The 22,086-nt window shown below is 39.8% G+C and overlaps 1 protein-coding gene across 1 annotated transcript in view; it reads left to right on the top strand.

The window, feature by feature from the left end:
* The window catches only part of nhlrc2 (NHL repeat containing 2), an 86,059-nt gene that overhangs the window by 23,737 nt on the left and 40,236 nt on the right, over window positions 1-22,086 (top strand). The window contains exons 3-5 of the mRNA XM_073027795.1: window positions 2,000-2,455; window positions 8,168-8,289; window positions 10,808-10,937. Coding sequence (XP_072883896.1) covers window positions 2,000-2,455; window positions 8,168-8,289; window positions 10,808-10,937 — 708 coding nt within the window. The remainder of the gene's footprint in view (window positions 1-1,999; window positions 2,456-8,167; window positions 8,290-10,807; window positions 10,938-22,086) is intronic.

A 22,086-nucleotide genomic window follows, 5' to 3' on the forward strand; every position in this document is an offset into this window, starting at 1 on the left:
TGGGATCACAAAAGGTGCTATCATTCTTCTTAAACGTACTTCTGTTAATTGCAAGTTCTTGCTATACGTTAAGAACTTGAAGTATTGCAGATCTACACCATCAGCAAGTTGCTCACTGGCAGAAGTAATGAAGGAGATACAGAATGTGCTGTTGCCTGACTCAATAGAGGCTTACAGTCAAATAGCAAGTGGTCATCATGGTTGCTTTCCTCGTGATCGCAAGACCCCTTTGGACATTGTTAATCTGGTATACCGCAAGTTGAATTCACTGATTTATTACATGCGAACAGGGGACGGATGGAGGGGTCTAGTCCTGGATCGTAGTGAAGACTAGGTCTGAAGCCTCAGTGGCATCTGGTTGCAGCTGCCTGAAGTGACGGACAAAGCTGTAGCACTTTACTGGGGGTGGTGTGGCACAGTGTTCAGAATGGAGCTGGAGCTGTCCTCAGAATAAAAAAATACACAAATAACTCATGCAGTGCATTTAACTTACATTCATCGTCAATGCTTTCAGTACTGTTCTATCACATTCCTACACATCAGTAGCACTATTGCCACTCATATGGTCTTCTGGGGTGGTACACTACTACAATAATTGAGGGGCTTCCTCAACCAACCCAGCCCCTCCCTCTCCAGTAGCAGAAGAACTCTACGTTGTGATACTTCCCCACAGAGCCCTTGCAGAGACTGCGCCAAGCTTCAGTGCACACCACAGCACGTACTTCTGCAGCCTGGAATGTTACAGTCAGAACATTCCTCCATGAACCTCTCAATGTGCTGACAGGCCAACAACTTTCGGGCAGACCAAAGGACGTCTTTCACCGAGTTGATGATCTGCCAACTGCACTTGATGTCTGTTTCAGTGTGTATCTCTTAGAACAGTTCACAAATTCAAGAGTCGTCTGTCTTGCAGCTACTCGGGATAAATCATGACACAGGTCCTTGCATCTTTCCCCACAACCAGTTTGCAAACCCACATTCTACAAAGAGGTGAACTACAGTCTCTTCCTCACTACAGTCATCCCACATGCAGCGCGCAGAGGGAGTGATGCTCCAGGTATCCAGGAAAGACCTGACTTGGGGGGGCCCTCACTTTCAGCCAGGCAAGGATTTCGTGCCTGTTGGTGAGGTCTGGGAATGAGGCATTCTGCCAGATGGTTTGAATAGTCTGCTCAGGGGAACAGTCCATTGTGTCCATTCAGACCTTCTCCTGCAGTGTCTGCAAGACTTTCCATGCTGACCACTGCCAAATGGACTTATGGTCAAAGGTGTTGGTGTGGAAGGACTTATCCACAAAAGACAAGTAGTGTGGTATCATCCAGCTGACTGGACATTGCATGGCAATGAGGCCAGACACATCCTTTGCAACATTGGGGACAGATAGAACTTTGGCATGTGGTGGTACTTGGTGCCCATGCATTTAGGTTTCACTTACAGGCCTGATGCAAGCACACACAAAGGGTGAGGGCGACATTGGGTTCGTTGTCAAGGGACTTGTACATTGTGACCCATCTGACCTACTCCATTTTGGATCCCCAGATGAACCTGAAGACAGCTCAAGTGATTCCCAAATTGGAGGAGCAGGGGACAGGCCACACTTGTGCCAAGTACAATAACCTTGAGAGCACCTCACACCTGATGATTACTTTCTTCCCAGTTTTCGATAGGGTGCACTCTCACCAAAGTCCCAAATTCTGATTTATCTTCCCAGTTTGTTCCAGCCAATTCTTGTTGCATGGCTGAGTCCCTTAGAACCAGATCCTCAGCATTTGGGTCCTTTGCTTATTGCATTCATTTCCTGGCCCTTAATATGTTATAAGATAGGAAAACATTGTCTTTTTCTGTTTAACGTTTATTAGCTATTTCTTAGAGTAATAATTCTATGATGGTATTGCACTGGAATTATTCATTGCCATTACATAAGCATGTTATACTAATTTATGTTTTTGTATCTCACTATATATTTAAATATTAATTCTTCTGTCTTTGTCTGTTCCAGATGGACTGGTAGTTGTTGGTGTCCATTCAGCGAAGTTTCCGAATGAGAAAGTTGTTGAAAATATTCAGAGTGCTATTCTTCGCTATAATATTACACATCCAGTTGTAAATGATGCCGAGGCAAACCTGTGGCAGGAGCTTCAGGTGACGTGTTGGCCAACGCTTGTGATTCTAGGTCCAAGGGGAAATATGCTGTTCACTCTTATTGGAGAAGGACATAAAGCAAAACTTTTCCTGTTCATTTCTGCAGCATTGAAATATTACAAAGAAAAAGGAGAAATTAATAATCATGGAATCAAACTGAAATTATACAAGGATTGCTTGCCACCTTCTTCTTTGCTTTTTTTGGGTAAAATTACAGTGGATAATTCTTCAGGTAAACTAGCAATTGCTGATTCTGGCCATCATAGGATATTGGTAACCAATAAAAATGGACAAGTTCTTCACTCCATTGGGGGTAAGACAAATCTGATTATTACATTTTAAAGTAAAAATACCTCTTGTTTATATCAAGCATGCCAGTAAACATAAATATAAATGGTTATATATATATATATAAACCATAAGAAATTCTGCATATACCGGAGAGATTGCCCAGCATTTGACAGAACTATACGTTAAGGAGAAATGAGTAGTTATGATAAGGATGTTTAATTTTAGAGAATGCTAACTTATCTACTGTCTATGTAATGTCTCTGATTCACATAATTTGTGTTCTTTCTTTGTATGAAATAATTTGATATATTTCCATCTTTAAAGCTTCATTGGAGAGTTAATGGAGTGAAAATCATTCTGATAAAACTGAAATCATATGTGTTATGTTATAGGAATATATTATGTTATGGAGAACAATCACTTTTGAATACTTTGCCTAATAATTACTCCACATTCACAACAAAGGTTTGATGGATTCTTTCACGCAGACACAAGTACCTGCAGATACAAAGTTCTCCTTCTCAGCCTTCAAAGATGCAAAGTACATTTATTATCAAAAAATGTATAGGTTATATAACCTTGAGATTTGTTTGCTTTCAAGTTTAGCCGAAAAGCAAGAACCCAAAAGAACTCAATTAAAGAATAAAAATTAAAAGAGCAACACCTGATTTGCAAGAGAAAGGGAAAAATGCAAATCATGCAAACAATTCAAGGGAACAACAACATTCCAAACCAAATTGAGTCCTCAGCTCCGAGCACCGGAGTTGACCCACTGCCTTGCTTATCAGTCCGTCATATTAGTGGCCATGGAGCACAGCAGCCAGGGCAGTCTTCATAGCCTCAGTGCAATGGAGAGAAGAGTAACCATTGCAGAGAGTGAGCAAAGTTGGCTCTCACCTTGGATCCCGACACCCTGTCTTTTCAGTCTATCTAGGCCAGCATTTAATTTGTCGAAACAACAGCAGATTGTACCTCACACTAGGACACGGCTGCTGTGAAGGCCTCAGGGCCTAGACCACGCCGTTTATTGCCTTGCTTAAGGCCCAGATTCTGTCAGAACTATTCCAAAATCTAGTGATTCTTGAAAGATCATTACTAATGCCTCCATAATCTCTTCAGCCACCTCTTTCAGAACACTATGGGGGTACACCATATGGTCCAGGTGACTTATCTGCCTTCAGACCTTTCAGTTTCCCAAACACCTTCTCCCTAATAATGGTAACTTCACACTCTTCATGCCCCCGACTCCTGAAACTTCCACCATACTGCTAGTGTCTTCCACAGTGAAGACTGATGCAAAATACTTAATCAGTTCATCCACTATTTTGTCGTCCCCTACTACTATCTCTCCAGCATCATTTTTCAGTCATCCATTATCCAGTTTTGTCTTTCTTCTAAACTTTATGTATCTAAAGAAACTTCTGGTATCCACTTTAATGTTTTTGGCTGGCTTACTTTCATATTCCATCTTTACCTTCTTAATGACTTTTTTAGTTGCCTTTGTTGGTATTTGAAAGCTTCCTAATCCTTTAACTTCCCACTAATTTTGCTGTAATATATGCCCACTCTTTGGCTTTTATGGTGGCTTTGACTTCTCTTGTTAGCCACAGTTGTGTCATCTTTTAGAATACTTTTTCCTTTTTGGGATGTATATACTCTGTGCCTTCCAAATTGCCTCCAGAAATTCCAGCCATTGCTGCTCTGCTGTCATCCCACCAATGTCCTTTTCCAATCAGTTATGGTCAACTCCTCTCTCATGCCTCTGTAATTCCCTTTACTCCACTGTAATACTAATACATCTGACTTTAGCTTCTCCTTCTCAAACTTCAGAGAGAATTCGATCATATTATGATCACTCCCTTAAGTGATCTTTTACCTTAATCTCTCTAATCAATTTTGGTTCATTGTACAACACCCAGTCCAAAATGGCTGATCCTCTAGTGGGCTCTACCACGAGCTGCTCTAAAAAGTAATCTCATAGTCTCTCTAGACGTTCTCCCTCCTGTAATCCAGCACCAACCTAATTTTCCCAGTCTACCTGCATACTGAAGCCCCCCATGACTATTGTATCATTGACCTTATGTCATGCATTTTCTTTCTGTAGGCCTCATCCTTACTACTGTTTGGGGTTCTGTATACAACACCCATCAGGGCCTTTTTACCTTTGCCTCCCTCCACAATGATTCAACACCTTCTGACTCCATGTCACTTCTTTGATTTGATTTCTTTTTTACCAATAGAGCAACACCACCCTTCTACCTTCCTGCGTATCCTTCCAATACAATGTGTATCCTTGGATGTTAAGCGCTCAGCTATAATCTTTCAGCCATTATTCAGTGATGCCTACAACATCATACCTGCCAATCTGCAACTGTGCTGCAAGTTCATCCACCTTAATCTGCATACTGCGCGCATTCAGTCCTGTGTTCACCCTTTCTGATTTTGTCTGCCTTTTACGTTGCAGCTCATTTTATTGGCTGCAAGTTTTCCCTATGAACAGCCTCTCCTCACTACACATTGCCTCTGTTTGTAAACCAGCTACCTCATTTTCAGCACTATTATCTGCCTTTCCTCTGATACTTCTTGCATTGAAATATAGGCAGCTCAGTATACTAGTCACACCAGTATCAACCTTTTGATTCCTAACTTAGTCTAAGGTCTTACCAACATCTGCCTCCAGAACTCCTCTATTAACTGTTCTGGCACTCAGGTTCCCATCCCTCTGCAATTCTCTTTTAAAACCCACTGTGCAGCATTAACAAACCTTCCCACTCTGATAATAGACCCCCTCCATTTCAGGTGTAAACCATCCCTCAGTATAGATCCCACCTTCCCTGGAAGAGAGCCCAATGATCCAAAAATTTTACCCTTCCTCCTACACCAACTACTTAGCCATGTATTAAACTGTATAATCTTCCTAGTTCTGACCTCACTAGCACATGGCACGGGTTGCATTCCTGAGGTCACAACCCTGGAGGTCTTGCCCTTTAACTTAGCACCTAACTCCTTGAACTCTCTATGCAGAACCTCATCACTTGTCCTCCCCATGTCATTGGTACCTATATGGACCATGACTTCTGCCTGTTCACCCTCTCACTTAAGAATGCTGAGCACTCGATGCGAGATATCTCAACTGGCACCCGGGAGGCAACATACCATCCGGGAATCTCTTTCTTGCCCACAGAACCTCCTATCCATTCTCCTATCTAACAAATCCCCTATCGCCACAGCATACCTCTTCTCTCCCTTCTCCTGAGTCAGAGGCAGACTTATTGTTAGAGACCAACCACCATGACTTTTGTCTGTTAGGTCATCCACCCAACAGTATCCAAAGTTGGTATCCCTGTTGAGGAGGGGTATGGCCACAAAGGTACCCTGCACTTGCTCCTTAACCCTTTTCCTCTTGCTGACTGTCACCCAGTTTCCTGTGTCCTGCATCTTGGTGTAACCACCTCTCTATATGTCCTATCTATCACCACCTCAGCCTCCCAAATGGTCTGGAGTTCAGCAGCTCCAACTCCTTACTGTGGTTTGTTAGAACCTGCGGCTAGATGCTGGATGCAACACACCATCTTAGCTTATCCCCAAACTTGCCTGGTCATCACTCATTCCTCACTATTTGTGGTGATAATTTAGCACAACTTACTTCTGAACAGGGGTATTTAATGGTGATTTTAGTTGAATTTCTTGCCTTTTTTTTAAACCACCAGTAAGCGGTTGCACACATTTGGTAGCACCATCTTAACTGTAAATCATACCTATGGGATAGGGGAAGTCATTTCTAAATCAAAGCAAAACGAAGGTTGATGTACAGTCATAGAAAAGTAAAGAACAGGTCCTTCGGCCCATCTTGCCCAAGCCAAACTGTTTGGACTGCCTATTCCTGCAACCTGCACAGGGATTGGGTGCTGTGAGTAGGCAGTTTATACAGACAATGACAAGTATATTCTATTCTAATATTGTTGTTTTGATCCTTAATTGACTTAAAGCTCAACAGGCATTTTCCTTTTTTTTGAAAAAAAATGCTTGCTACTTCTCAGCTATTTTACATTATTTTTACACATAGTGAATGAAGCTTAAAATCAGCACTAATTATGCAAACCACTACCTTGTTTCTTTAATATATTATGACAGTTCATAAGCTGTTAAGATATTCCTTTGTGAACATAAACGTTACCTAAATACATGTTGATTTAAAATCAAAATATAACTTTATAATCATATTTTTTCACATAAAACCATAACTGTTTGAAGCAAATTAATAGAAGGTACAACAGGGACACACACAAAATACTGGAGTAACTCAGCATGTCAGGGCAGTATCTATGGAAGTGAATAAACAGCTGACATTTTGGGCCAAGATCCTTCATCAGAATCTGGTGGAGGGTCTCAGCCAGAAATGTTAACTGTTTATTCATTCCCATCAATGCTGCCTGACCTGTTATGTTCCTGCAGTATTTTGTATGTGTTGCTCTGGATTTCCAGCATCTGCAGAATCTCTTGTGTTTAAGAGAAGAAGAAACTTAAAGGTTCAAAGAGAGATTTTGAAGACTTGGGCTTTTGATGGTACAGTGGTGCTTTTAAACACAAATGCCCCTATATCACATCTTGTCTATTAGTTCTCCTTTGAAGTGCTTTCATACAAGTTACTTCGTTCAAAATAACATATAAGAAATAATTGTTACTTCTATTGTATAAAACATCATTAATAATTATGAAAGCTCCATTGAGGTCAACCATAAACTTGATAGCAACAGCTTTGGAAAATCCAGCATAAACTGGTATCATTTCTGGAGTAGTACAAATCAAGAAAGATATGAGTTTAAAAATGTCATTATTACTTTACTATGAAATAGTCATCTGGCTCAGATATCCTTTTAATAGCACCTACTGTCATTTCAGAATCAGAATTAGGTTTATCATTATCTTTGAAACTGTTCCTAAAACATTGTTCTGTGCCTTCAGGCTCCTGTACCTCCTCCCTGAAGGTAGTAATGTGAATTGGGTATATCCTGGCTGGTGGGTTTCCTTAATGATGGATGACACCTTTTTGAAGCATCACCTTTTGAAGATTGTGTCTCTTTAGGTAGAAAATAGGCAGGTACATCTACATATGGGAAAATTACACTAAAAATAAACCCATCAAAAAAAAATCAGCATTTCAAAGTATTTGAATTATATAAATTAATACTGTTGTGATATAAATACTCCATTAAAATTTGACTTGCGGCTTTTTAAAATTTGTGTTTGTTTCATTTAAAATTGGAATGGTTTTCAGCCTTGTGGTTTTCCAAAATTATACCCAAGTGACTATTCCAAATTCTTAATCATTTTTGCAAAAGATATTAGATTTAGGATCCAAAGTTTAATGACAACTGGATGGTCTTAATAGATTTTGTTCAAGGGAATTTCTTCTCAGAGTTGAGCATCATCAAAATTCTCTATCCAAGATTGTTGTCAAGATGGAGATTGATTGATAGATTTTTATGATCAGTAAATTATGGGAATTGGAAAGGAAAATAGTGATTTATGTAGTAAATCAACTATAATCCTTTTGGATGGCAGAACAGTCTAGTGGGACCATATGGTTTATTTTCGCACTTGTGTGTGTTCCTATACTCTTAATCCCACTCCTTATTCTTAAGTGTCTGATAATATCAAGATCAATTAGATATTTATAATTTTATTGTTTAAGTGCAATAAAGTATGTAAAATTTGTTTCTTAAACAAACAGGACCAAAGAGTGGATGGAAAGATGGGAGCATTTTTGAAGCCACTTTCAATTCACCTCAGGGGATATTGATGAAGGACAATATCATCTATGTGGCAGATACTGAGAACCATGCAATAAGAAAGGTAAAATTTTAAAATAAACCAGTACTGATGGAACTCATGATAGTGCATGCTGTTTATTTTCTACAAAGTAACTTTGTTCATTTGTCTCATTTAGAGTCAAGAGTCACACAACATGGAAATAGGCCCTTTGGCTTAATTTGTCAGTGAAGGCTGTGTTGCCAGGCAAGCTAATCCCACCTGCCCTCTGAACTTCTATTATTCATGTGCTTGCCTAGATGCCTTTTAAATGTTGCTAATGTGCCAACCTCAACCACAATTTCTGGCAGCTCATTCTGAATGAACACCATCAATTGTGTGAAGAAGCTGCCCCTAATGTCCATTTTAAATCACTCACTTCTAACTTTAAATCTATGACCTTTTGTTTTTAAGCATTCCTATCTTGGGGAAAAAAGAACTATGTGTTCTTACCACGTCTATGCTCCTGATTGCTTTGTACACATTTGTCTAGTCTCCTACGTTCCTGGGAATAAAGTCCTAGTTTACCAATTCTCTCTTTGTAACTCAGGCCTCCAAGTCCAGTAAACATCCAGAGTCAGTCTTTTCTTTACTCTTTCCAGGTTAATGATGTCTTTGCTATAATAAGACTTAACTTAATATTAAGCAGCAAAAAGTTGTAAACTCAGTCAGCTCTTTCTTTGGCACTGGCCTCCCCAGCATCCAGGATATCTTTGAGCGATGCCTCATATTTCAAAGAATTTTTAACATATTCTTTAAAAAATATTATCCACAATTTTGTATCATATTCACATTAACTTTGTTTTAGAATTTTTAAACCTGCCAAAGATTTTTACAATGAATTCAATTTGTTTTTATTTTTAGTTTAGACCACGTACACAATTATGTTGGGAATTTGTGTCAAATTTTTGTCTCTTCCAGCCAAAGTGAACTATATCGTATTTCCCTACAACCCTGAAGGAGGCAATTCAGCTATTTGAGTTAGTGCCAGGTTCTAAACGTGTTGCCCTCTTACCTATATGCAATCTATTTACTCACACTTGCCTGTCAGGTACCGACTGGTTTTCTTGCTGCTAGTTAACTTACTAGCACTTCTTTGGGATGTGGGACAAAATCAGCACCAGGAAGCCGATCATAATATTACTTGAAATCTGGACCTAGCTAAGAACTCTCACTCTGCTGCCTTGTAAGAGTAATTTTATTGCTGGAGGATGGTTGAGGTTGGCTTAGTCTTGGCATCCTAGGCCCCTAATGTGCCAAAGATCTTGGCCTCTTGTCCAACAGAACTGAATTCCAACTTGGCCTGAAACTTAAAAGAAATACAATGGATCATAAGGGCTGATATGTATTGTCAGAAGATTGGCTTGCTGGCAGGTGAAAATGAATGGTAATAAAGGGGGTTTTCTAATTGGCTGCCAGTGACTAGATCCATAGGGATTGGTGTTCCGACCACTTTTTACATGTTGTGGTTGTCTACTGTATCAGGTGCTCCCAATGTGAACTTTTACATCAGGAAGACCCGATGTAGATTGGGGGACAGCTTTATGAGCATCTTTGCTCCATCCTAAACGAACAGGATTTCCTGGTGGCCAATCATTTTAATTTTAATTCACACTCCTGTTCCGACATGTCAGTTCATGGCTTTCTCTACTACCATGATGAGGTCACTCTCAGGTTGCAGGAGCAACACCTCGTATTCCATCTAAGTAGCCTCCAACCCGATGGCAAGAGCATTGATGTCTGTAATTTACGGTAATTTTTCCATTTCCCCCTTCTTCCATTCCCCACTCTGGCTCCCCTCTTACCTCTTCTCTTCTCCTCACCTATCACCTCGCCCTGGTGCCCCTCATCTTTCCCTTTCTCTCATAATCCACTCTCTTCAACTATTAGTTTCCTTCTTTTTCACCCCTTTACCTTTTCCACCTATCACCTCCCAGCTTATCACTTCATTTCACCTCCATCTCCCCTATCCACCTGGCTTCACATATTGCCTTCTAGCTTGTACTCCTTCCCCTCACCCTAACTTCTCAATCTGGCTTCTCCCCCTTCCTTTCCAGACATGGTGAAGGGTCTCAGCCTGAAACGTCGACTGTTTAATCTTTTCCATACATGCTGCCTGATCTGCTAAGTTCCTCCAGCATTTTGATTGTGTTACTATGCGGAAATGTCCCATTCCCAACAGTAGAGCATGCTTACAGGTCTACAGCAGGCAGCAAATCCAACCCATCCATCCTGCCAGTCTCTTGTTCATATGTATACAGCGTCACAATAAGTTAGTTCATAAACTGAGGGAGGACTTGTACTGTAATAAGCACATTCTGTTATTGACACACTCTTACTTGAATGCCAATTCAATCACTTGCCTTTAATATCCTCACACAGGTTCATTGAAACTAATGTTAGTTTCTGTCTAGAACTTTAAAAGAAAGTTAATTTCTCCATGATCAAGTTTCCCCAGGGGTGTCAAATTTCCCAAAGGGCATATTCAAATGTGTCCATATCTCTAGTTGTATGCAGACTCGTGAAAGAAATGTCTTTTGACTGGCACTATTTCCTTGTTTAGATTGACCTTGTAACAGAAAAGGTGACCACTATAGCAGGAACCGGAGTTCAGGGAACGGACCAAGAAGGTGGCAAAACCGGAATGGAGCAGTCAGTTAGTTCACCGTGGGATCTAGCTTTTGGCTCTTTTGGTGAGATTGTTACTTCCTTACAAGCATATGCTACGACAATAAATTATGAATAATATTTGTTTCTGAAGTTAGTTTCCAAGTAAATATTGTCATCAGTAAATAAAGTTGTTTTGTGTTTTATTGAATCAGTATATTTTAACATTTCAGTGAATCTCAGCTGTCACAAAGTGGATTTTATCAACTTTATATGTACAAATACTTGTCTTTTTTGAGCTTGTTCAGTTTTTAACTAGCAGTTACCAGTTGTAACTTATGGAGGTTCCCTTTTTCCCTTCATAAATTCAATATCTTCCTGGTTCCTTTACATCATAAGGAAAGTAGAATAAAGGGGAAAAAAGTACTTAGTGACAGAGATCTTAGAGTCCTCTTTGGCCACAGGCAAGATGTAAAAAAACTGCAAAATGATCAGTATCATTTCATTGTTTAAGAAGAGTAACAGGGACAAACCCAGAAATTATAGGCCAGAGAGCCTTGCATGAGAGGCAAGGAAACTAGCAGGGAAGATTCTGAGGGACAGAATTTTCTCACACTTAGAAAAGCATGAACTTCTGAAAGAGAGATTGTTGACATGGGGTCAGTTTTAACATTTAAGAGTAATTTGGACTGATTACATGGATGAAAGGCATATGGAGGGCTATGATCCAGGTGCAGGTCGATTGAACTAGGCAGATTAATGGTTCACACAGACTAGATAGGCCAAATAGCCTGTTTCTGTGCTGTAGTGTTCAATGATTCTATTTGCAGTTTCTTTGCAGTCTAATCACCACACTATAGAAAGGATATGGAGGATTCTGCGATGGTGCAAAAGTTCACAAGGATTGAATCTATCAGTTATTGAGAGAGGTCGAACAAACATAAATTGTTTTCTCTGGAGCACTGGAGACTGAGGAGTGTTCAGATACAAGTATAAATTGGGTAGATGGATATACTAGGGTAGATAGAAGCATCTTCCACAGTCCCTGATGGCCCTGTGATTTCAATCTTTGAGGCCAATGTGAGAACATCTTCAGCAGGGTGAACCCATGGAAAACATCCAGTCCAGATGGGGTACCCAGCTGAGTACTAAAGATCTGTGCTGGTCAACTGTCTGGAGTGTTCACTGATACTTTTAGCCTCTCATTTCTGCAGTCAAAGGTACCCAACTGCTTCAAGTAGGCTCCAATCATACCAGTGCCTAAGAAAAACGTGGTAGCCTGCCTCAATGACTATCATCCAGTAGCACTTGCATCCACAGTGATAAAGTGTTTTGAGCGGCTGGTGTTGAAACTTATCAACTCCTCCCTTAGAAGCAAGTTGGATCCATTCCAATTTGCCTACTGTCACAACAAGTCAACAGCAGATGCCATTTCATTGGCTCTTCACTCAACCCTGGAAAATCTGGGCAGTGAAGATATGTACATCAGGATGCTCTTCATTGACTACAGCTCAGCATTCAACACTATCATCCACTCAAAACTAATCAATAAGCTCTAAGACCTAGGCCTCAATACTTCCTTGTGCAACTGGATCCTCGATTTCCTCATCTGCAAACCCCAGTCAGTTCATATTGGCAACTTCTCCTCAACATCACCATCAGCACATGTGTACCATGAGGCTGTGTCTTAGCCCCCTGCTCTTCTCACTTTATGAGGCTAGGCGTAGTTCCAATACCATATATAAGTTTGCTGACAACTCTACTATCTTTGTCCAAATAAAAGGAGGGGACAAATCAGTATATAGTAGGGAGATTGAAAATCTGGCTGAGTGGTACTACAACAACAACAACCCCTCACTCGGTGTGAGCAAGATCAACGAACTGATTATCAACTACAGGATGAGGAAACCAGAGGCCCATGAGCCAGTCCTCATTGGGAAATCAGCAATGGAGAGGGTCAGCAATTTTAAATTTCTCGGTGTGACATCTCAGTGGATCTGTCCTAGTTTCAGCATGTAATTGCCAATACAAAGAAAATGTGGCAACGCCTCTACTTTCTTAGAAGTTTGCCTAGATTTGACATGTCATAGAACATAGAATAGTACAGCGCATTATAGGCCCTTCGGCCCACAATGTTGTGCCGACCTTCAAACCCTGCCTCCCATATAACCCCCCACCTTAAATTCCTCCAAATACCTGTCTAGTAGTCTCTTAAACTTCACTAGTGTATCTGCCTCCACCACTGACTCAGGCCGTGCATTCCATGCACCAACCACTCTCTGAGTGGAAAAACCTTCCTCTAATATCCCCCTTGAACTTCCCTCCCCTTACCTTAAAGTCATGTCCTCTTGTACTGAGCAGTGGTGCCCTGGGGAAGAGGCGCTGGCTGTCCACTCTGTCTGTTCCTCTTAATATCTTGTACACCTCTATCATGTCTCCTCTCATCCTCCTTCTCTCCAAAGAGTAAAGCCCTAGCTCCCTTAATCTCTGATCATAATCCATACTCTCTAAACCAGGCAACATCCTGATAAATCTCCTCTGTACCCTTTCCAATGCTTCCACATCCTTCCTATAGTGAGGCGACCGGAACTGGACACAGTACCCCAAGTGTGGCCTAACTAGAGTTTTAAACAGCTGCATCATTACATCGCGATTCTTAAACTCTATCCCTCAACTTATGAAAGTTCAACTTATCCCTCTCCATATGCTTTCTTAACTACCATATCTACCTGTGAGGCAACTTTCAGGGATCTGTGGACATGTACCCCCAGATCCCTCTGCTCCTCCACACTGCCAATTATCCTGCCATTTACTTTGTACCCTGCCTTGGAGTTGAGTTTGTCCTTCCAAAGTGTACCACCTCACACTTCTCTGGGTTGAACTCCATCTGCCACTTCTCAGCCCACTTCTGCATCCTATCAATGTCTTTCTGCAATCTTTGACAATCCTCTACACTATCTACAAAACCACCAACCTTTGTGTCATCTGCAAACTTGCCAACCTGCCCTTCTACCCCCACATCCAGGAACTAAAACTTCTAAAACCCACATCTAAAACTTTGATAAACTTCTATAGATGTGTGGTGGAGTAGATATTGACTGTTTGCATCACAGCGTGGCATGGAAGCACCAATGCCCTTGACTGGAAAAGCCTGCAAAAAGTAGTGGATACAGCTCTGTCCATTACAGGTAAAGTCCTTCCCACCATCGAGCACAGCTACATGGAGTGCTGTTGCAGGAAAGCATCATCCATCATCAAGGGCCTCCATCATCCAGACCATGCTCTCTTCTCACTGCTGTCATCAGAAAGGAGGTGCAGGAGCCTCAGGACCAACACCACTGGGTTCAGGAACAGTCTCTACCCCTCAACCATCAGGGTCTTGAATCAGAGGGGATAACTTCACACAACTTCACTCACCCCAACACTGAACTGAACACAACCTATGAACTCAGCTTCAAAGACTCTTCATCTCATGTTCTCAATATTTATTTCTTTCTTTCTTATTGATTTTTTTGTTTACATAGTTGGTTGCTTTTGCACAATGTTATTTGTCCATCTTGTGTGAGGCCTTTCATTGATGCTATCATGTTTCTTGAATTTACTGTGAAAGCCCACAAGAAAATGAATTTCAGGGTTGTATATGGTGACATGTATGTACTTAGATAATAAATTTACTTTGAACTTTTTTCCCAGGGTTGAAGTATCAAATGGTTATTATTTTTTCTCTCTATTATCATATATTGCACTGTACTGCTGCTGCAAAGTTAACAAATTTTATGACATATGCCAATGATTTTAAACCTGATTTTGATACCGAATAGTACAGTAGAAGATTTAGCTTTAAGGTGAAAGGGGAAAAGTTTAAAGATATACAGAGTAAAAGGTTTACACAGAGAGGTAGGTTCCTGGAATGCATCGCCGGAGCGATAGTAGAAATGGATACGATAATAGCATTTAAAAGGCATATAGACAGACACCAGAACTGACAGGGAATACAGATTTATGGATCATGTGTGAGCAGATGAGATTAGTTTAATCCTTCATAGTCAATGTAGATGTGTTGGGGTAAAGACCTCATTTTTGTGCTGTACTTTTCTATAGTCTATCAAAGGAGAGGTACAAAAATAATTGGTAGAATATTAAACAAGAAAATGATTGTAAAACCCAGGATTGAAAGAGATTAGTAAATAATCTAGCACAGGAAAAATACAAATGTTCCTGTTTTTAATTAACGTCTTTATTTCAGCCAGGCTCCTGCATACCCAAACTAATTGCAAATTATCGTGTACAGTATATACAGTGCCTATAAATCTACAAAATAACTTGCAGCAATACTTCTTGAGTCTCATTGTCATTTATTCACTGAAATCTGCCTTGCATAAGCTACCTTTGCAGACCCCTGCATATGGAATTGCTTTGTAGATTGCTAACTTCAAACAAGCAATAAAACCCAGAATATGACCGACACCAGTTAAGTAGTACACATACAAAACTCAAACACAGAGCCTAAAAGCAGGTGTTTTCAAGAAAAAGTTGTTGCATTGTTTCTGATAATACTAACAATACCTTTTAATATCTATCCAATAAATTTAGGGGTAATTTCTAGAGACATGTTGATAACTACCCGGTAATAGCCAAGAGAGCATCTGTACTTTGGTACTTCCTATGAATGGAAAAGATTCCAGTGAATAAGGAATTACTTTTCTTGAATGAATGAAAGTAATGAGTTAATTAAAGATGCTGCCTGACCTGCTGAGCTCCTCCAGCATTTTGTGGATGTTACTTTGGATTTCTAGCATCTACAGACTTTCTCGAGTTAATTCCAGTACTTGTCAAAATCCAAATATTGCCAGATTTCTTTCAATTCTTTTTTATTTCTCTTTTATTTCTTTATTGCATTGTTTTGCGATCTATCAAAAGACTCCCTGTCATGTTTGCATTTCTAGTGAAAGCAATGGATGTGAACAGCAATTTATTATGTGTCAAGAACTCTAGTCCATAGTGTATGGCATTGTCAAAAATATGAGAGAAAGCAGGAAGGGATGCAGGGTGGGGTTCTTCACTGATTTAGTTTGTGGAAAGTGGCCCTTGAATTGCTACCATCAGAGTGCATATTGTTAACTTTCGAAAGATTAGAATGGGGAATGGACAGAAATCAGTCTCCACTAAAACTTGTGTTCTACACCAGTCATGTTACTTTAAAGGTCTTAATTGCGTGTGAACAGGAACAAAGACGCCACAGAGTCAGGAAGACTGAATGTTTCCTTCTAGTTTATTATCTGTGACAGGCTTTTGGGTTTTACTTTTGAACACAAATTTATCTCTATATCTTGCATGCATGAGCATCAAGAAGTATTTGATATTTTGTTTGCATTGTTAAAGGAAGCATTTTCAAAGTGTTTGGAATGTGGGGCAATGAGTCTGACTTCGTAATTAATTCAGAAAAAGGCCAAGGCTTTATGTCGGAGATATCTAAATCTTAGAACATCAAAGCTGTAGCAACTTGGAACAATTCTATTGGTTGAACATTTCTTAGTGTCTGAATGAGTCCCAATAGGATATGAAAGAATGTAAAGACTTGTTTTAATATTGTTTACACTTTCTAAATAAGAACGCACAATATCTTTCAGGTTCAGAGTTTAAAATAATAGTCTGTGATCATGGAAGATTCTTGGAGAACTAGCCTCCATTGAAAAAAATGAGAGCATATGGGGATCGCCTTTACAGAATGATAAAGCGAAACCACATATGGTACATTTTAAGGTATTACAGAGCATAATCTAGCTAGCTTATTTTACCTGGAGCTTGTCATGATCTCACATACATTGCAGGTTTACAGCATGGAAGATCTTTTCAATGTGAAAGGCCTCACCATGAGAGATCAAACCAGTACAAGAGAGGGTAGATTCATTTTTATTCAGTACTAATTGACTTCTCTAAATGAAAGTCTTTTTCGTCAAGCTCCATTGCCAATATTGTTTAAAGCTGGCAATTCGGTCATAGGTCCCTGTGTTTCAGGATGTGCCAACAGCACAAGTGCAATGTTACAAGCTGAATTATGCTGCCTTTATCTGCTTACTGAAATCCATGCACACTACAATATAGTTAGGACAGGCAGGCTTTTATTGAAAATTCTCATCAAATCTGTTAGTGTTTGTCAACTTTGCTGTGTAACAACTGAGCACAATTTCTGCATCTTCATATGCAGGAATGCAAGTACAGGGCCACAAAATTAAAGTCTGCTGTCTAGTGACTTCTTTTCTAAAATGTGCTCCACTGTATGGGGAAATCTGAAACTACAGCAACTTCCTGTCATCTGCAGTGGAGAATCTGTACCAACTACCTGTTCAGGATTGCATAGTTAAAAATTTTAATGTTTAACTTAATTATTTAATTGTTTGGCTGTAATTAAATGTTTCTAAGTTTTTCAGGTGTTCTTAAATAATTTTTTTAAGGATTCTACAAAGTTCAAAGTAAACTTATGTTACCATCTATAACCCCGAGATAAATTTTCTTGCAGGCAGACTCAATAAATCTATAGAATAATAGAGATTGTAATAGGTTTGTAATATTTCTGGTCACCAGAAATGTTGCAGTATTTTCACTTGTTTGATGGTTCATTGCTATGCAAAGATACTTTATTGATCTCAAAGGAAATTACAGTGCCACAGTAGCATTACAAGTGCATGTATATATAAATATTAGAAGTAAGAAAAATAAAAAATAAGTTATCTTAAAAATAAGATGTACAAGATTTACAAGTCAAAAGTTCATTACAAGATTTACAAGTTCACACTGATAAGATGGTACTGCAAGAATTAATGTAATATTACTCAGTAATGGGTGCATGTTCATTGTCCAGATAAGAATTGATGGTAGTATTGTAAAGATGTCCATGATAGCAGAGTGTGGTAAACAGGCCTAATAACAGTCTAACAGGAGGGGTTATCACTTCCCCACCTATAGGTTGACTCATTATAGAGCCTAAAGTGTGAGGATAAGAATCTTTGGAGCAGTACAGTTCTCTTAGTCTATTACTAAAGGTGCTCCTCTATTCAGCCAAGGTGCCATGTAGAGGGTGAGAAACATTGTCCAGAACTGCCAGGATTTTCTAGAGGGTCCTTTGTTCTACCACAGCCTCCTGTATGTCCAATTTGACTCCTATAACAGAGCCAGCCTTTCTAATCAGTTTATTGAGCCTGTTGGCATTGCTTGTGTTGATGCCATTGCCCCAGCGCACCACTGCATAAAAGATTGTACTGGCAACTACAGACTGGTAGAACATGTGAAGGAGAGATCTGCATACTCCAAAGGACCTCATTCTCCTCAGAAAGTAAAGGCGACTCTGTTGGTGCTCCACTCAAGTCTGTCATTCAGGTGCACCCCCAGGTATCTGTAGGTCCTCACCACATCCATGTCCTTACCATCAATAGTAACAGGCTTGGTCTTCCTAAAGTCTATCACCATCTCCTTTGTCTTACTGATGTTGAGCTGCAGATGATTCAGCTTGCACCATTCGATAAAGGCCTTCCCTAGGGCCCTGTATTCATCCTCCAGTCCTCCTTTTATACACCCAACTATTGCTGAGTCAACGGAGAATTTCTGCAGGTGACATGACTTGGTGTCATGGTTAACTGTTCAAAATTTATTTAGTTATTATGAATGGGGTTCTGCATTCATGCATGGCTTTGAGTTATTTCACAATTCAAAGTAAAGGCACAGGCCTTTACTTCATTACTGGCAACAGATTGCACCAAATTGCAATTTAGAGGAGAAAGAACCATCAAACAAGAGTAAATTCTACTTTGTTCCTCGGCAAGAAATATGGACCATTTGCCTTATACCACAAATAACATGTCAATTTAGACACTGGCAAATACTGTCCCAAAGTTAAGGAGACTGCTTCTCTCTAGGTAAGGGGTGCCCAATCTTTTATATGCCATGGACCCATACCATTAACTGAGGGTCTGTTGACCCCAGGTTGGGAACCCCTGCTCTAGGTGATAGTCTAAAAGGCACTATTGGTTGCCTCAGGTGTTGGAAAGGCAGTCAATGATGAGAACTGTCCTCATACATTTGTGATCCAGATTACTGGTGATGTTTCAACAATGAGGGAAATGCCCACTTTTGCCCAAATTGTGCAGACTCCAATGTGCTTCTCCTTGTGGTTGGACAGTTGTGCTTTACAGAGACTTCCCGGCACATCAGCTGTGAAATAGACAGCTGAACTTGTGCCAGGTAATTTCCCGTCCTACTTATTTCAAATGAATAAACTGTCTGCACGGAGAAAAGTAAGTAAAATATATGGTACCTCATTTTATTATTTGGTTTAATTTGGTCAATTCAGACACATATAGTTTTTAATTGTCTTCTAGCACATCACTGTTTGTAATTGTATTTCTGCAGTCAAACTCAGAGAGACCCCATGTTGTGCTAGAAATTGCCAAAAAGCCAGGAACTCACAAAATAGAAGCAAGAGCAGGCTACCTGGAACTTCTAGCCTGCCTGCTGTTCAATGTGATCAAGCTAAATTTATCCTCTGTGCCAGATTCCTCAATCTGTTTATGCATCTCTCCGGAGCAGAGAATTCCAAAGATTTATTACCCTCCAAATTTCAATTAAGCTCACTTCCCAGTGGAAGATTGTGTCCAGAAATTCATTCCAAGGGAATATAGGCATTGTGGCAAAGCAATATGCAAAGGTCACTAGTGTGGCCAAATGTATGTATCTGATTATGTAAACCTCTGTTCCCCAGTGTTCACATTGTGTTTCATTAAACCATTAAGGCTTAAGTATTTCATGCTTATAGATAATTCTTTCAGATGTTTTAAGACTCAAAATTTTTCTATTAAAATGTACAACTGGAATAGTTAGTAAAAATTCAATCTAATTGCATGGATACAATTTTTGACAGTTGTAAAATTGTACAAGTTTCAATATGGAATGCTATGGCTTGGATATTGTACTGGACAGATCCACAGTTTAGACATCCCAAACAAAATTCTTTGACTGTGTTTCAGAATTAGTTGCACAATCAAACTTAACATAAATCAACATAAGCAAAATATTACAAAACCTTATTTTACAATGCCATCATCAAAGGTTTGACAGCCACATCAGAATTATTAGTACATTTTTCCCCTTAAATGCTATATGCTACTTTGTCACAGCTTAGTTAAATCAATTTAAAAATTAACTTGAGAACAGGAAGAAACTAAGTTCTCAAAATTTCTCTTAAAGCTAAAAACTGCAGAAGCTGGAAATCTGATGATAAAACAGAAAATAGATACAGCAAAACTATGTTAAACCTGCCCATTCAGGATTTTGGGATGGTGGGTTTGCAGATTTCTAGACAATCAGAAATTTTTAAAAGATGACACCTTGTTCATTGTCACATTTTTGTCAACTTTACAGGGAGTGCAGGCCATAGAACCAGGTGAGTTTAAAGGGAACTAGGGCCCTGGAGAGTCGAAGCAAATCTAGCTTCAATGAACTGGGGTGTTATGGAATTGAAAACAGCAGGAGCAGGGGCAATGGTTAGTGGAATGTAAACACGAGTTGGAGTTCTGGCAAGTGGTCAAGGAGCACCAGCTCACGTCAAGGAGTCCTAAGCTTAGGGAGCATGGGAACAGAGAACCTGATGAGTGGAAATTACAGACATCAAGTAATTCAGCAAATGCCGAATAATCAGATACTGATTATTGCAGATTGATTTATTCAGCTGGTCAGACAGCAGGTTTACAGAAGACAAGAGTTAACCATTCAAATTGTTGACCTTTCTTCACTGAAGCTATTCTCCATAGTTCTCTCTCAGAAGAGTATATATTTAAAATTGTAATGGAGTCATTTAATTCTGTCTTTAAATTACCCAGTATTCCTCTATTCCATCCCGTTCTTCAAACAGGAATTTCTTGAATATTTCCATAGGCTTCCTTCCATTGAATTTGTAATATATTATTCTATTAATTCAAGGCAGTGATAATTCAAATTAATGAATCTCTTGTGATAATTTCCTAGAAAATGCAATCCAAACTTCAGATGGAGGATAAATGAGCCATACATTTAAACCAGAAGCTTTAATTTAGTGTTTGATCTCATTTAGGCAAATATAAGGTTTCAACTGCAGGGGTGCAAACAATAATATTCTTTGAATACGATGGAAAAGAGTAAAATGTAGATATTGTACCTTCCATTTTGCATGTCAGTGTTGTTTTAGATAGATAGATAGATAGATAGATACTTTATTCATCCCCATGGGGAAATTCAACTTTTTTCCAATGTCCCATACACTTGTTGTAGCAAAACTAATTACATACAATACTTAACTCAGTAAAAAATATGATATGCATCTAAATCACTATCTCAAAAAGCATTAATAATAGCTTTTAAAAAAGTTCTTAAGTCCTGGCGGTAGAATTGTAAAGCCTAATGGCATTGGGGAGTATTGACCTCTTCATCCTGTCTGAGGAGCATTGCATCGATAGTAACCTGTCGCTGAAACTGCTTCTCTGTCTCTGGATGGTGCTATGTAGAGGATGTTCAGAGTTATCCATAATTGACCGTAGCCTACTCAGCGCCCTTCGCTCAGCTACCGATGTTAAACTCTCCAGTACTTTGCCCACGACAGAGCCCGCCTTCCTTACCAGCTTATTAAGAGGTGAGGCGTCCCTCTTCTTAATGTTTCCTCCCCAACACGCCACCACAAAGAAGAGGGCGCTCTCCACAACTGACCTATAGAACATCTTCAGCATCTCACTACAGACATTGAATGACGCCAACCTTCTTAGGAAGTACAGTCGACTCTGTGCCTTCCTGCCAAGGCATCTGTGTTGGCAGTCCAGTCTAGCTTCTCGTCTAACTGTACTCCCAGATACTTGTAGGTCTTAACCTGCTCCACACATTCTCCATTAATGATCACTGGCTCCATATGAGGCCTAGATCTCCTAAAGTCCACCACCATCTCCTTGGTCTTGGTGATATTGAGACGCAGGTAGTTTGAGTTGCACCATATCACAAAGTCCTGTATCAGTTTCCTATACTCCTCCTCCTGTCCATTCCTGACACACCCCACTATGGCCGTGTCATCAGCGAACTTCTGCACATGGCAGGACTCCGAGTTATATTGGAAATCTGATGTGTACAGGGTGAACAGGACCGGAGAGAGTACGGTTCCCTGCGGCGCCCCTGTGCTGCTGACCACCGTGTCAGACCTACAGTCTCCCAACCGCACATACT

The sequence above is a fragment of the Hemitrygon akajei genome, chromosome 23 (genome assembly GCF_048418815.1).
Source record: "Hemitrygon akajei chromosome 23, sHemAka1.3, whole genome shotgun sequence".
NCBI lineage: Eukaryota > Metazoa > Chordata > Chondrichthyes > Myliobatiformes > Dasyatidae > Hemitrygon > Hemitrygon akajei.